The sequence below is a fragment of the Leptonychotes weddellii genome, chromosome 6 (genome assembly GCF_054177405.1).
Source record: "Leptonychotes weddellii isolate Sample4059 chromosome 6, ASM5417740v2, whole genome shotgun sequence".
In the NCBI taxonomy this organism is placed as follows: Eukaryota; Metazoa; Chordata; class Mammalia; order Carnivora; family Phocidae; genus Leptonychotes; species Leptonychotes weddellii.
The window spans coordinates 134,605,362-134,621,451 of NC_138374.1; the positions used below are offsets into that span (position 1 = coordinate 134,605,362).

At 50.2% G+C, this 16,090-nt stretch overlaps 2 protein-coding genes and 1 long non-coding RNA gene across 9 annotated transcripts in view; 2 read left to right on the forward strand and 1 right to left on the reverse strand.

Moving 5' to 3' along the window:
- Positions 1 to 4,446, forward strand: part of LOC115936983 (ATP-sensitive inward rectifier potassium channel 10) — a 29,710-nt gene extending 25,264 nt beyond the window's left edge. For 3 of the 7 annotated variants that reach the window (XM_081825344.1, XM_081825346.1, XM_081825350.1), the window contains 2 exons: positions 144 to 277; positions 366 to 4,446. In XM_081825344.1, coding sequence (XP_081681470.1) covers positions 366 to 1,505 — 1,140 coding nt within the window. In that variant the 5' untranslated portion in view covers positions 144 to 277 and the 3' untranslated portion in view covers positions 1,506 to 4,446. The remainder of the gene's footprint in view (positions 1 to 143; positions 278 to 365) is intronic. The other 4 variants (XM_081825347.1, XM_081825348.1, XM_081825349.1 and 1 more) reach the window with 2 other exon arrangements.
- A 3,924-nt stretch (positions 4,447 to 8,370) lies between these two features.
- LOC145722384 (uncharacterized) lies at positions 8,371 to 10,858 on the reverse strand. The gene is made up of 2 exons (XR_014146633.1): positions 10,534 to 10,858; positions 8,371 to 8,658 (listed from the first exon to the last, which is right to left on the reverse strand). It is a non-coding gene; the product is annotated as an uncharacterized LOC145722384 (long non-coding RNA).
- Positions 10,859 to 10,894: 36 nt separating this feature from the next.
- Positions 10,895 to 15,507, forward strand: PIGM (phosphatidylinositol glycan anchor biosynthesis class M). The gene has a single exon (XM_006747264.3). The coding sequence runs from the start codon at positions 11,025 to 11,027 to the stop codon at positions 12,312 to 12,314; it is 1,290 nt and encodes a 429-aa protein (XP_006747327.2). The 5' UTR covers positions 10,895 to 11,024; the 3' UTR covers positions 12,315 to 15,507.
- Positions 15,508 to 16,090: the final 583 nt, after the last annotated feature.

A 16,090-nucleotide genomic window follows, 5' to 3' on the forward strand; every position in this document is an offset into this window, starting at 1 on the left:
TAGAGACCAGTAGAGCCCTCTCTTCTGGCCCCCCCTTCAAAGAACTGTGAGCTTATGACTCTTTCTTTTCTGTGTCTCCCAAGAATTGCAAGCGTCAGACTGCATTGTGGTTATTTGCTCACTGAATGTGTCTCGCTCACTAGGCTGTGAGTCCTTGGGGTGCAAGGATGATGTCATTTTTCTTGTTGACTCACCAGTGTCTTGCACAGCGCCTGGCATAGAGCAAGCGCTCATAAACATTGGCTAATGCTAAGAACAAGTCAGCGGCACCAAACAGGTGTGACTTCCTCCTTCGCATCGGGGGGTGGCTAGGCGTTGGCCGGATTCCTGCAATAACCTCCATTATGCTGTCTTGCTCCCTGCAGATGACGTCAGTCGCCAAGGTGTATTACAGTCAGACCACCCAGACGGAGAGCCGGCCCCTCGTGGGCCCGGTGGTCCGCCGCCGCCGAGTGCTGACCAAGGACGGCCGCAGCAACGTGCGAATGGAGCACATCGCTGACAAGCGCTTCCTCTACCTCAAGGACCTGTGGACCACCTTCATCGACATGCAGTGGCGTTATAAGCTACTGCTCTTCTCGGCAACCTTTGCAGGCACCTGGTTCCTCTTTGGTGTGGTGTGGTATCTGGTCGCGGTGGCCCACGGGGACCTGCTGGAGCTGGGCCCCCCCGCCAACCACACCCCCTGTGTGGTCCAGGTGCACACGCTCACCGGGGCCTTCCTCTTCTCCCTCGAATCCCAGACCACCATTGGCTATGGCTTCCGCTACATCAGTGAGGAGTGCCCACTGGCCATCGTGCTCCTGATCGCCCAGCTGGTGCTCACCACCATCCTGGAGATCTTCATCACGGGCACCTTCCTGGCCAAGATCGCCCGGCCCAAGAAGCGGGCGGAGACCATCCGCTTCAGCCAGCACGCGGTCGTTGCTGCGCACGACGGGAAGCCCTGCCTCATGATCCGAGTTGCCAACATGCGTAAGAGCCTCCTCATTGGCTGCCAGGTGACAGGCAAACTGCTTCAGACCCACCAGACCAAAGAGGGCGAGAACATCCGGCTCAACCAGGTCAATGTGACTTTCCAAGTCGACACGGCTTCTGACAGCCCCTTCCTCATTCTACCCCTCACGTTCTACCATGTGGTGGATGAGACCAGTCCCCTGAAAGACCTCCCCCTCCGCAGTGGCGAGGGTGACTTTGAGCTGGTGCTGATCCTCAGCGGGACGGTGGAATCCACCAGTGCCACCTGCCAGGTGCGCACGTCCTACCTGCCGGAGGAGATCCTCTGGGGCTATGAGTTCACACCTGCCATCTCGCTGTCAGCCAGTGGCAAATACATAGCTGACTTCAGCCTTTTTGACCAAGTTGTGAAAGTGGCCCTTCCTAGTGGCCTCCGCGACAGCACTGTTCGCTACGGAGACCCCGAGAAGCTCAAGTTGGAGGAGTCCTTACGGGAGCAAGCTGAGAAGGAGGGCGCTGCCCTTAGCGTGCGCATCAGCAACGTCTGATGGCCTGGTGTCCCACCTCCCCATCCCTCTGGTCTCTCCTCTTTGGCATCCTGGGTGAGGGCTGTTACCCAGGCTTACTGGGGAGTCCCAGAAGCACCCATCATCCACTCCCTCTGCTTCAACCTGGTGGCCTGTGGCTAGGCGAGGCCAACTGGAGTCCGAGCTTTCCTTCCATTGTCCCCTTCACCTCACCCCACTTCCACCTGATGCACAACTCCCTTACGCCAGGATGGGGGAAGGAGAGGGAAGATTAGGCTGAAGTGACTTAGAACGCCTCAGCCATGCTTGGAGACTCACATTAGGAGGACCACTGCAGTTGGTTGGATAGACTCCCCCCACCTCCCGCCACAACCACCACCACCAAGTTCGGTGACTTGAGGCTGGGGCCCCCACCCGCCTCTAATTTCCCACACAGCTAGTTCCCTAAGGCAAGACTCTGACAGTCCTTTCGGGGTCTGTGCCCTTAGAAATATGGGAATCTGGAATTCATTTATCCTGGGTTCTCTACCAACCCCCGTTGAAAGAAGTCCGAGTTTTTCATAGCGTGGTTCATTTCTGCTGGCAAATTCGGACTATAACCTAGAATCCTGGTCACCAGTTTTCCTCTTTCTATTTTCTCAAGTGGACCCTCTCTTCAGATACCCAGTTCTCTCATCGCTGCCTCTGCTCCCAGAGAATTGAGGCTGACCCAGGAAATCTGAAACAGTCACAACCACCACACCTGCACCCATTCTGGAATCCGAACTCCTCAGCGTGGAGTGACTAATGCAGAGCTTTTGTCCAAAACCTGACCCTATTCTGCACACAGCCCTGGGAGGATTCGTTTCCTGGTGACCTGTGGATGGGATGAGCCTTGCCAGTATGTTCCCAGGCCCCACAGAAAGGTCTGGACATGATGTTCCAGATACTTACAGGGCCCAGAATCCCTAGGAAAGTGATATCAACCCTACCATGCAGGATGAGCAAATCCTCAGATTTCCAGACTGCCGTGTGGAGCCTCTGGGAATTGGGGGTGCTTTATTAGGGTTTGGGCCAGGGCAGAACTCTGTGGCCGGCAGACACAGGCTGTCACCCCTACCTGTGCCCCTCTGACAGTGCAGGCTATTTCATTAGTCAGTGCTGGGAGGGAAGGGGACCACGCCTCCTGGCCAAATAACCTGGGTCTCCCTTAGCCATTCCTGACACTTGGGATAAAGTGGGTGCCAGACCCATCTCCACTCTCCTCTGCCACGAAGCCACCTTCAGGTGCATTAAAGGGCACACTTTGGGAGATCAACTTCAGGCTGTTCCTTGTTCCCTGGTGGGGGCTGTGGGAGGGGCCAAGAAAGGCATACGGGCACCAGAACTTTCTCTAAAGCCCCAAATCCCAAGAGTGCCTCCTGGTCTCATTTAGGTACCAAGGAACTGTCCCCCCGCCCCCACAATGGCTCGGTGTAGAGTCCGTGCATGAATCAAGTGGCGGGTTGTTCAGGTGGACTCGGTCGCTTGTTACAAGCTACACACTTAACCCAGAATGTGTACGTGCGTCTGCGTGTGGAGCTTTACAGAGAAACTCTCACGGTTCTGAGGATGGACCCATGGTCACCACAAGATCCACATAAGATCCTCTTATGTGCCTCTTTCCTTGAACTTGGCTAACTACGACTTCAAAAGGAAGACCCTTCATTCTTCACTGACTGCAAACCCCACCAACACTCCCCAGCTCTCAAGAAAACAAGAACCAGAAAAACTTGAAAATCCGACACAGAACAGAAGCCAGTTTCTGGGCTCTCAACTTTATTCAACATGAGACTTACCTGACTTTTTCCCATGTGTAAAGGCCCAAAGTACTGGAGTGAGAGTGTGTGCGTGCGCGTGCGTACCTTCTTATCCATTAGCAAGCCATCCTCCACTAGCTTCTTCTGCGCACAGCTGCGTCCCTCCCGAGGGAAATCCTTTCTCCCTAGTCCCCTGCTGTCAACTCTAGGCCCCCAGACTCTGCTCAGATTCTCGCATAACAGAATGAGGACATTTTCCGACTTAACCTTTTTGATTCTCCTCCATGACCCCAGACTTTGCTCTAAGCTGCACTTTAAGTCATTCTGTCCTTTTAATACAGCCTGGCTGACCCTCCCTTAATCCTCCCCAGAGAACAGCGGCAACCCCCCCCCCTCCCCCGCAACCGGCTCTTTACACTATGGCCTCTTCCTCAGAGCTGAAATCCTTCTTCGGGCTTTCGGACAAGCTTGAAAATCAGCCAGGTCTGGTGAGAAATGGGCCCTGCAGACTTGGACTGTCAGGAGGGCACTAGGCACTGATGTTAACGGGGAGATGCCAGACGGGCAAAACAACCGATGGGGGAGGGTACTCAGGGTGTGACGATGACAAAGGGCGCTGCTGAGGGACCCAGTGAAATCGATGAAACCCGAGTCTCCCTTGGACCAGTGGATGAGACGTAGGTGGAGGCTCGGGAAGTAGGACATGGTACATATGGAAGGTTGACCTAAGGAGAAAGAGACAGATAATATATATGTAGAGAGATGTATATAGATGTATATAGGACCAAATATACTGAATGTACAGAAAGGAGATGTTAGCGTGGGGGCAGGTGTCTTGCTCTGGTTTTGGGGCAGGACTCCCCGGATTTCCAGACTTTTGACCAGTGATCCTGGTTTCAAGGTGGAAGCGAGATAGCTGAGGAGGCTTTCGGGTTTGATGACGGGAGAGGGAGGCGTGGAAGCTGCTCTTCCTAAGGGAGGAGACGCCCACTGAGGCTTCCGTTAATGCGGGCTGAGGCCCAGGAGGAGGGAGACAGGAGGAACGCAGGGGGCGGCCGCTGGGGCCACGGGCATCTAGAACCCACTTCCACTGCGTGTTCCACCCCCGCGGTGTCCTGTCACTGTGGCACTTTTTTTTTGTTTTGTTTTTAAAATAAAAGCACCTTCTGTGTCCTTCTCTTGAAGTACACTGTATGTCTCCTTCCTCCACAGGGCTGGGGGCCATGGCAGCTCCAGCTCGCTGGGGGAAGGCTGTCCAACCAGGAGCTGAGTGCTTCGGTGTGTGGGGGGCACTGATGGGACGCCCCGACCCTAGCTTCCAAACGCCAGGACTGTAGAGGTGTGGGGCTCATGATGGGCCCAAGGCCGAGGCCCGGCCCTCTACATGGCTGCAAGCAGCCCAAATGCTCTCTGTGCCAGAAGAGTCCCAGTCCTGCCACTGGGTTTGTGGGGGGGGGGGGGGCATGGCAAACAGGAGGTGGGGGGTTATCAGCTGCCCCGGGGGAGGGTGCGGTTCCATGAGAGGCTTCGGAAATCCTGACTCTGCTCCGCCTCATTATCCACCACCCATCTCTGCCAGCTAATAAGACCATCCAAGAATTTCCCCATGAAGCCTGAGCAAAGAAGCCAGCTATAATGTTGCTACAAGTTGGGGATACTGCCCCCTCCCCAAGGCTGCTACCCTGGTCCTTTCCCCGCTGGTTAACCTAGTTTCTTTGTAACAGGTAACACGCCACCCTTGCTGTAGATAAACAGCTCGGTCATGGCTAGCTCGACCGAAGCACGAGTGCCCGGGGACAGCTTTTCCAGTCACCACATTAAAGACTAAACCAGGTCAAATTTACCTAGTAAAAAAAGACGTGAGCTTGTTTGGTTTATTTTACTTAATTTTAGTCTCTTCAGAATAAGCTGCTGAATAAAATAGACGAATCTCTGTTCTTTACTGCAGCATCTTTTCGAAATAGAAGCCAATCCTAGTATTGGCGCCTGAACCCACAGGCCTACCTAAGAATGGAGGGTCGAGTGAGGCTGAGCTGGGAGGACTGAGCACATGGGCAGGCCCTCCCCCTTCACTGCCATCATCCACTCCCTCCCTCATTCCCGTAGCTCCATCATCAACCTTAGGATCCTTTAGCAAATACCTTTTCACACTGTTTTTAAAGGATTTAAAAAAAAAAAAAAAGTTAAAACTCAGAAATCTGAGTATTGGTTCAGCTCAATCCCAGAAAGTCAAGTTGCTCTGAATCCTGGGCTTCGTCCCTTTCAGCCAGTGATTCACATGCCCAATTTCCCTTCCACGCTACTGTGTAGACATTCCTTATATATCTTCGAGCCTCTATGAGCCTATTTGTTTCATTGTTGGGCACTTTGCCCCAACATTCAAAGAAATGGATTTTTCTTCTACTCTTATCCATCGCTTACCTGAAAAAGATCTGTTGTCAATATCCAGTCCTGAACCCTCTCTGACAAGAGGTAACACATCCCAGAGTCACTGACTCCTGTTCCCCAGAAATGGAAGGACAGAGGGAGGAGGGGGGAGAAAACGGGGTCTCTTATCATCATCAACAGATACTTATCTAACATGTTTAGGAAACACTAGTTTAGGGATGGGTCATAAGACATACGAGATACAGGATATATGAAATATACAGTCCCTTATACTTTGAAGAAACTTGCACACTTGTGAGGAAAACAAGGTATATTATAAGTCGCACACACTAAGGGCCAGATATACCATCAACGACACGTTCTAAGAGTGAGACGCCCGTGGAAATTCCTCACGGGGACAGGCACTAGGCAAGGGAAGGTATCGATCTATGAGATCTAGTTAGAACACATTTGACCTAAGATTCAAGAAAAATTCAGCAAATACCGAGTTCCTATTATGTGGAAGGTACCACTCAACTAAGAAAGAAGGAGGATACGATGCACACCATAAGGGCTTTGCACCTGCTATTCTTCTGTGGAACTCCTTACCGCTTGCCGACCCCAGCCTTGCTCACTCTTACTACGCTCATCTCAGACCAAAACGCTGTTAAAAGCTATGGTTGCACCACATACCCATCATTCATAGCACTTACCAGAGCAGCAACTGTACTTGTGAATTTACTGGACTAATGTCTGTCTCACTCGCTAGACTTTAAGTGCCACGTGAATGGGACTCATGTCAGCATTCGGTCACCAGCAGAGCCTGGCACTTCGCCCGGGACCTGCATGTATGTTGCTCAATAAATGTAGCAGAAGCAAGGGAAGAGGGAGGGAAGAAATATGTCTCAAGTTCACACAGCTAGTACACAGTGCAGCTCGTATATTTGTTAAATACCCATAAAAGATTTAGGTATCATATTTCATAAGGCATGACATAATTGTCAAAAAAAAGAGAACAGACAAAAAGCTCCACTGTTTTGCAAGGGGAGAGATAATTTCCACTCGTTAAGGTCTAGGGAGAGTTTCGAGGAGTTGAGGTTAGAGTCCAGCATCAAAGGACAAATAGTATTTAGATAAGTGAAGAGAAACAGGATTCTCTGTAGGTGGTACGAGGAAAAGTACTGTAGGAAGAAAGCACAGGCATATTATGTAAAGGATGGGTTATAAACCTAGAAGAGAGGGCTTTATAAAGGTGAATAGACTGAAAAGGCAGTGTCATGGAGGGACTGAATATCGGGCTAAATGGTCTATTATTTTTTTTCAATAGGCAGTGGGAGCCATTGAAGATATTTGAGGAAGGAAAGAATCTAATTAAAGTACTGTTTATGAGTATCAACCTAGCAGGAGAATTGAGAGACAGGAGACACTAAACCAGTTATGAGACTTTCAAAAGCTTGGGGGAAAGGTAATTAATTGCCAGAGATCCTAGTGTAGTGGAGGTGGTCGGTACATATTATTAAATGGAGCTGTTGAAGGTCTGGACTAAGGTACAGGACACTGAGCATGAAAAGAATTAGGAATAGATTCCAAAGAAATTACAAAGCAGGAAATATAAGCAAGATCTATAAAAAACAAAACAAGGACAGTGATTCAATCAGCCGGTACTCCAGCAGAAAACAGAGGGTATACTCAAAGAGCTAATATGGATAGGATTTAATGGAGGCATTATTTACAAAGGTGTAGGCAGGGCTAATAAGCCAGCAAGGGATGGTGAGCACCCAGGGCCTCCCCACAGCAGGAAAGCCTTTACCAGTCTTAAACCTGGCGGGTGGTGACTGGAAACTGGTGAGAATTGTAGCCAAGGGAGGGGGCTGTGGCTCCAGTGGCCTTAGGCAGCAAGACTTAGCCACTGCCAAAGATCTGCTAGCGTCTCCCCCTGGCTTATTCTCATGGGGAGCCAGACGGGAGGGAAGACGGGGTGATGCTGCCCAGAACAGGGCAAAAAAGATGGAGAATAGATCTGGAAAGCTAAAGAGAGCAAAACAGTACAGTGACCAAGCTCAAGGCCCTGGCTAAGGATGCTGGGGACAAGGTACGCACGTGTGTAGCTGGACGTACCAGGGCAGAAGCCTGGAGGCAGCCAGTGAAAGGGGTAATCGGAAGGACTGGACGTAATAGCTCAAGAGGTAATGAACCGCTGAGCATCTGAAAAAACTGGAGCTCTTTTGGAAAGAGGTGAGAAACAGAATCCCTGAGCCCAGTGCACAAGGCTCAGTACGGGCTCCTTAAAGCCTGGAATACTTCTGTCCCACCTAGAAACTGGAAGGGAAGTCGGACCTCCCTATCCAAGTTATTTTCCTGGACCCCAGTCCCTTCTTCAGTCCCACAACTACTATCTGTATCTCATGCCTTTGACTTCAGTGACCCCAGTGGAGTTTTGTTTCATTAACTGTTTCTTGTTTCCTTACCTGCCCAAGTTGGTGCCTCCCACCTATTTAATGGGTAAGCTCTATAGGGTCCAATGGGTTGAGGCCGTTCTGCCACAGTACCTAAACCAACGCCGCCAGAGGAGCCGTTACTTAGTTAATCCTCAGACACGGACCTTCCATATCCTCTACTCTCTGGGACTAAGCCTCACTTAGCTATCACTGGCAGAGAGAATGATCAGAGTTAGAGTCACAGTGAGAGCAAATATCTGAAAGATTGAGACGAGACCAAAGGAGAGGAGGCAGAGAAGGAAATAAAAATTCATCATCAACATTTTATTTACAGGTTAGCCACATAGTAGTTAGAAAGAGAACTGCTGTTGTGTTCTAGCTCTGCCATTAGTTGATGATGTGATTTAGGAAAATTATGTCACCTCCGGAAGTCTTGATTTCTTCATCTGTGAAGGTAGCGTATCCACCTTACCTGGTAAGTATTTAGCACAATGCCTGACACACTGCAAGTAAGTTTCCAACAGAGCTAGCTGTTGGGAATCATCACCATCAGCATGGTGACGTGCTACCACTCTACGTGTAGCTGGTGTGCTGCAAAAAAAACATAGTTAAAAGTAACTACCAGGCCGCCTGGGTGGCTCAGTTGGTTAGGCATCTGACTTCGGCTCACGTCGTGATCTCAGGGTCCTGTCGGGCTCTCTGCTCGGCGGGGAGCCTGCTTCTCCCCCTGCCTGCCGCTCCCCCTGCTTGTGCTCTCTCTCTCTGATAAATAAATAAAATCTTAAAAAACAAAGAAAAGAAAAAGTAAGTACCAACATGAGGCATATAATTACACTAAGGCATATAAAAGGAGAAAGAGATATCAGAATATGAATATGGAACATATATGATTAACATGGTTCATCCAAAGGATTAATGTAAATTGTATGATGGATGAGGCAGGGCCTGGGGGGTGGTGGGGGTGGTGCAATCCTGGGAGCTGCATGTTGAGGCTGAAGGGAGTCATCTACTCTCTTTATTCTAGTCAAGAAAACTTCCCCTAGGAAAGCCAGATCAATCTGTAAAATGAAGTCAGTATTTGCTGAACATTTATAATGTGCCTAAGACTGCAATAAATTATGAGTAACTGAAAAAAAAAAACTAAGGTAAAATATAATCCCTAACTCAAAACCCCACAATCTCATCGAAAAGGTTGTGAATATTACTTAGAATGAATTATGGCATTTGCAATTCTGCAGACTAAGAGCAACACATATCCACAGAAGGGAAAGAGCTAATGGGCGGGAGTGCTCGGTGAGAAATTCAGAGAAGCAGGGGTTGGAGCGTGGCGGGGGGGAAGGGGGCAGAACTTGAGATAGGTAAAGGATATTGGAAAGACAAAAGGACTGGGAGTTGGGAGCACTCCCAGGATGCCACTCTGGAGGGACTCTGGCCTAAGAGGGACATCCAAAATCAATTCAACTTCTACCGAATGCCTACTGTAAGTCTGCTAATGTGTTAGACACTGAGGTTCAGAAAAGAACAAGATAATCTCTGTTCTCAAAGACCTCAAAGTGTCCTGACAGAAAAGGAGAAAAGGGAAACAAAAAATCAGGTGTCGGGGCGCCTGGGTGGCTCAGTCGGTTAAGTGTCGGACTTCAGCTCAGGTCGTGATCTCAGGGTTCTGGGATTGAACCCCGCGTCGGGCTCCATGCTCAGCCGGGAGTCTGCTTCTCCCCTCCCTCTGCCGCTGCCCCCCCCACCCCCACCCCGTGCTCTCTCTCAAATAAATAAAATCTTAAAAAAAAATCAGGTGTCACAGGGCACTGCGACAAATGCTGTAATAAAGAATGGTCACTCCAGAAGAGAGGGCCGGGCACTGGGCTGGCAGGCAGCACTGGACAGGGCTTAGGTAGCGGGCAGGGTCTTCTGTGTGAATGACCGTCTAGAGTTTGGAGCCCCGCCACCCAGTCTGTCCACCCTCGGTGGGGAGGAGGCAGCGGAGCCAGGATGTGCTTTTAGGAGTTAACATCTGGGGCGCCTGGGTGGCTCAGATGGTTAAGCGTCTGCCTTCGGCTCAGGTCATGATCTCAGGGTCCTGGGATCAAGTCCCGCATCGGGCTCCCTGCTCCTTGGGAGCCTGCTTCTCCCTCTGCCTCTCTCTCTCTCTGTCTCTAATGAATAAATAAATAAAATCTTAAAAAAAAAAAAAAAAAGGAGTTAACATCTGAGCTGAGGCCTGAAAGGTCAAGTGCTGGCCGGGGACGGGAAGGCAACCGGGCCACAAGGAAGAGCGAAGTCCGCAGCCGCGAGGCCCCGGGGCACCCTTCCCGGCCTCGCCCCACACCCCTCCACCCGGGGCTGCCGTACAAGACACCGGCCCCCAGCTCACTTCGAGTGCGGACACAGGTACAGTTTCAAAACAAGGATACGTCCCGGGCACGCACGCGACACGCATGCTCGGCCCGGCCCACGAGCCCCGGTTACCGGCGAGCTGGCGGTGGGACGCCCGGCAAGCGATCTCACTCTCGGGTCTCCGGCTCGGGGCCGGGGACGAGGCTGGACGCTCCGTCCGTCTCTGGCTCCGTCTCCGCGGAACGGAGCTGCGGCGCGGGAAGGGCGTCACGCGAAGAGAACAACCGCCCCGCTCCGCGACGAGAGCCGCGGGCCTCCAGGGCAGGCGGACCACACCTCCCGCAAGGACCAGAAGTCCCGCCCCCGCCGGAGGAAGGAGCGGCAGCGACGCAGCCAATCCGGAGGAAGGCAACCTCGGCCGGGCCACTGAGAGCGCGGCGCCTCCCGCCGGAAGCGGGACGGGGGCGGGGCGTTCTGCCGGAAGCTACCGACCCGCGGTCGTTTCGGTTGGCTGCGGGCGGGTGGGAGATGCGCCGGCCGCCTGAGGCGCGGGCGCCGAGCGAGGGCCGGGGCTCCGAGGGCGGCTCCGGGCTGGGGCCGAGCGGCTGACGCGCCGTGCGGTCATGGGCCCGAGCAGGCCCTGGGGAGAATGGTTCCTGAGCCTGCGGGTGCCGCCGGCCGGGGTCTTCGGCGTGGCCTTCCTCGCCCGGGTGGCCCTGGTTTTCTACGGGGTCTTCCAGGACCGGACGCTGCTCGTGCGCTACACGGACGTGGACTACCAGGTGTTCACGGACGCCGCGCGCTTCATCACGCAAGGGCGCTCCCCGTACCTGCGGGCCACCTACCGCTACACGCCGCTGCTGGGCTGGCTGCTCACGCCCAACGTCTGCCTGTGTGAGCTCTTCGGGAAGTTTCTGTTCATCAGCTGCGACCTCCTCACCGCTTTCCTGCTCTACCGCCTGCTGCTCCTCCAGGGGCTGGGCCGGCGCCGCGCCTGCGGCTACTGCGTCTTCTGGTTGCTCAACCCCCTCCCCATGGCGGTGTCCAGCCGGGGCAACGCGGACTCGCTGGTGGCGGCGCTCGTGCTGGCGGCGCTGTACCTGCTCGCGAGGAGGCAGGTGGCGTGCGCCGCTGTGGCCTACGGCCTCGCCGTGCACATGAAGATGTACCCGGTGACCTACATCCTTCCCATCGCCCTGCACCTGCTCCCGGAGCGCGGCGGCGGCGGCGGCGGCCACGGCCACCCGGGCGCCCGCCGGCCGCGCTGCTCCTTCCAGGCCCGTCTGTGCGAATTCCTCAGGAGGCTTTGCAGTCGGGCCGTGCTGCTCTTCGTGGCGGTGGCCGGGCTCACGTTTTCCGCCCTCTGCTTCGGCTTTTACGGTAAATACGGCTGGGAGTTTTTGGAGCACACCTACCTGTATCACCTGACGAGGCGGGACATCCGGCACAACTTTTCTCCGTACTTCTACATGCTGTACTTGACCGCGGAGAGCCCGTGGAGCCCCTCCCTGGGCGTCGCCGCCTTCCTGCCGCAGTTCGTGTTGCTCTTGGCCGTGTCCTTCGCCTATTACAGAGACCTCGTCTTCTGTTGTTTCCTGCACACGGCCATCTTTGTGACTTTTAACAAAGTCTGCACCTCCCAGTACTTCCTCTGGTACCTCTGCCTGCTGCCCCTGGTGATGCCGCTCGTGAGAATACCCTGGAGACGAGCTGTGGTTCTCCTAATGCTGTGGTTTATAGGGCAGGCCTTATGGCTGGCTCCTGCCTATGTTCTGGAGTTTCAGGGAAAGAACACCTTTCTGTTTATCTGGTTAGCTGGTTTGTTCTTCCTTCTTATCAACTGTTCCATCCTGATTCAAATAATTTCCCATTACAAGGAGGAACCCCCCATGGAGAGAATTAAATATGACTAATAGGACTCCAGTTCTTCTGCCACTTCGATTACATTCTGATTGTCCTGAATGGACCAGAAGAGAGCTTTGGGAAACATTTTTGAACATCCTGTGCGCTCTAGTAAAAATTCAGTTTGGAGCATAAAACCCTGTTCCAACGGAAATTAAGACAAATGGTTGCCTTATTTATAAAGGGGACTCAATGACTGAGGTCCACGTCTAGGAAATCTTAAGACTCTCAGTTATCTGGGACATGATGGGAAGTAAAGGTTACCTGTTGAAAATGGAAAATCTGATGAAACTATCAGATGATAAAAGGTTTTTGTAGAAAAATAGAGGAATGTAGTTAGAGACATAAAGTCTTAAGTCGGTATTCGTACCAGTTATACCCTGCTACAGTCCGAAAATGTCTTTTTAAGCGCCACTTTTTCTTTTTAAAGCTTTCCCAATAGCTGTGAAAACTCACGGAACATTCCTAAAGCACAGCTTTTAGATGTCAAGTGTTAAGTAATACCACTGTGCTTAGGTTGGGAGAGTTCATTCTGTGTTAAAAGTGGGGGCTTAGAAAAAGAGTCCAAAGAATTTAAATTGTAATCATGTTTCACGTATTTGTTTTATTACTTAGTTCTTCAGCACTTAGTCTCAGTGGTATTAGACTACCATTTGGTTTTATACAGGGTTAAATTAAAATTCACCCATCTTTAAACTTGAGTCATTACATATTTCAAAATAGCATCTTGCGGGGCGCCTGGGTGGCTCTGACGGTTAAGCGTCTGCCTTCGGCTCAGGTCAAGATCCCAGCGTCCTGGGATCGAGTCCCGCATCGGGCTCCCTGCTCCTTGGGAGCCTGCTTCTCCCTCTGCCTCTCTCTCTGTCTCTCTGTCTCTCATGAATGAATAAATAAAATCTTTAAAAAAAAATAGCATCTTGCTTTTGATGTTTGAAGTCCACAAACCATTAGGGACATTTTAGTGTTCTCTTATACCTCTTTGTTTTTAATTTTCTGATTGCCTTAAAATATTTTTCATACAGAATTTAAGGTAATCAAGTGTAATCTGTGTTGTAAAAATGAAAACTAGTAGATTTTAAGTGATAGAAAACTAAATTGTTAGTAAGACATTTCCCAGCTTAAAAATACCCCACTTAAAAAAATTCCATGGTGGAAATGGAGACCTGTCTGGGAGGCTCTGGAAAGCCTAGAAGCATCCTAAGTAGCCATAAATCTAGACCAAGAAATTGAGGGAGAGAGTGTGGAAATGAGGCTTTGATGAGCAGATCCATTTCCCTTATTACTATGATGAATATTTCTAGGGAAGAAATGCTTTCTGAGATTTAAATGAGCAACCTAAAAAAATTTTTTTTAACATAGCCCATCTAGGCTGGGGACTCCCTAACACTCTAAAAAAATGCAGTAGTAATATAGGAGTTTGACTTTATGATTGTGGTTTTAAAAGATGAGTAGTTTATCAACATTGTTCTTTCACAGTAAAAAACAAAAACAACTTCCGAGAAGTAGACTATTTCTTACCGGTGCAGGTCAAAAAAGACTTTGAGAATAAGATGTGTATAAGCTGGTTGTAAATAAGAATGCTCTTATGGGCAGCACTTCTTTGATGGATACCTTCTGGAACCTGCCATTAGAAGGGAAGAATGGGTGGTTTTCAGGGGTTGTTGTTAGGTGCAAATAGCAGAGACCATTAATTGTTGAGGACAGTGACCTTTCTTATAGCACCTAGTCTCATGTCCCACATTAGTCTTATCTTGAGGGCTCTTTGTATGTGATTGTTCACTAGCGACCTAACCATGACATTCTTATCAGTCTTGGCTTTTTTTTTCATTCTTTTGTAATAAAGAAAGTGCCCAGGCCCAGGAGATGCAGATTACTACAAAGTGAGTGGAGCTCAGCACTCTCATTAAGGCTTGCTAGCATGTCCCTCTTCATCTTGTATTTGTTTGAGGGGCAGTCTTGCACTTGTGCAGGAGTTCCTGTTACTCCCAAATTTTTCTTTTCAATAATTCCTCACCTTTAATAATCCCCTCCCACATCCAAATCCTCTCACCAAATTGCATCATTTCTTGGTGACTCGACCTAGCCTAGTCTAAGTGGATTTGCTGAAGCACGTTAGCCCAGCTGTGGTAGATCAAACTATGGAAACCATGTGACCATGATTTCCAAAAGGTAAATGGTCATTGTTGGATTCCTCTTGGATTCCAGTGTATGGTGTGCAGTGTGCATTCATCCATTTGCAGTTCATGACTGAGTGTGGCACATGAGAACACAGACAGCTTAGGTTCAAATTCCGGTGCGCCACCTTGGGCGAGCTGCTTTTATCTAGACAGACTAGCTTTCTGTCTGTGAAATGGGGATGATACTGTAATCCTCAGAGAATGGTTTGTGAGGATTAAGTGAGTTAATATACGATGCTGGCACAGAACAAGCCATTCCCCATCGCCTCCCCAGCTTTACTGTCTGTTCACAAGCTTTTGAAGAAGGAGCTACTTTTGGAGTCTAGGGCTAAGCCTTTCCCCTCAGTCTTTTTTTTTTAAGATTTTATTTGTTTATTTGAGATAGAGTGAGAGCGAGAGAGAGTGAGAGAGTACTGGGGGGGAGGGGGCAGAGGAAGAGGGAGAAGCAGGCTCTCCACTGAGCAGGGAGCCCGACATCATGACCTGAGCCGAAGGCAGACGCTTAACCGACTGAGTCACCCAGGCGCCCCCTTTTCCCCAATCTAATGGATATACGAAAAGAACCTGGGTTTATACTAAATAATTGTTTAAACTACCAGCTACTATAACTTTGTTCCTCCTAATCTTGATCTGGTTCTTTGAAAAGAGAGTAGTTACCTGTGAAAATGTGCAGAATTTTCAGATGTCTGATTCCAGCTGGACAGCCAACTAAGCAGTGGAGGTTTGGCTCGTACCCCTGAGTTAGCACTTCATTCTCCATTGTGTTAAGGACTCATTCAAGGGTTGGCGCTCTGTCGGTGGGAGCACATGTCTTCTGCCTGTGTCAGAAGCATCAGAAGAGCATAAGCATTTTTTCAGCGCTGATTCAGGAGAACCATTCATTTAGTAAAAACAAGCATTTGTATTCTTTATCCTGAACAAAACCCAGACTAACAGAATCTTCCTATCTGCTCAGACGCATTAATTGTTTTGTCTGCTGTATGAAATGAAATGACACAGTGACTATAAAAATCATCTGGAGCATGAATATTTGAAGCCCAGTTCATTTCTCAAAGGAGAGTTTTAACCTTTGTTCTCTATTTTTAGGCAATTATGTAGAGATCCAGGTCTGTGCCAAGTCCTATAATAGACGAGTAAGACCAGGTCCCTGCTCTTGAAGAGTGAACAGTAAAGACAGAAACGCACCCTATTAAATGCTATGTGAGACCCCGTTAAGTTCCACAGCAGTCCCGAGATTTGTGATGCGGGCAAGTGGAGGATATCCCTACTCCTGTTTTACGGATAAGAACACTGAGGCTCAGAAACAATGACTTTCCGGGCAATGGCAAGACTAGATCTCCTCTAATCCTACTATTTTCTATCCTATTTTATTTTGCAAGTCCTTTTTCATTCCACCTGATGACAGGTGACAGTGAAAAACTTCATTTCTTTGCCCAGTGTCGTTCATTTTAGCAGACTACCTAGCACGAGGCTCCGAGTATCTTCCATGTGCCGAGCACCGTTCTGGGTGTTGTGGATGCAGCTCTAAGGGAAGCACTCTCTTCGTGGGGCTTACATTTTCACGGGAGGCCAAGAAGAAGCAAAAACATGGCTGTGATGATTGCCGTCAA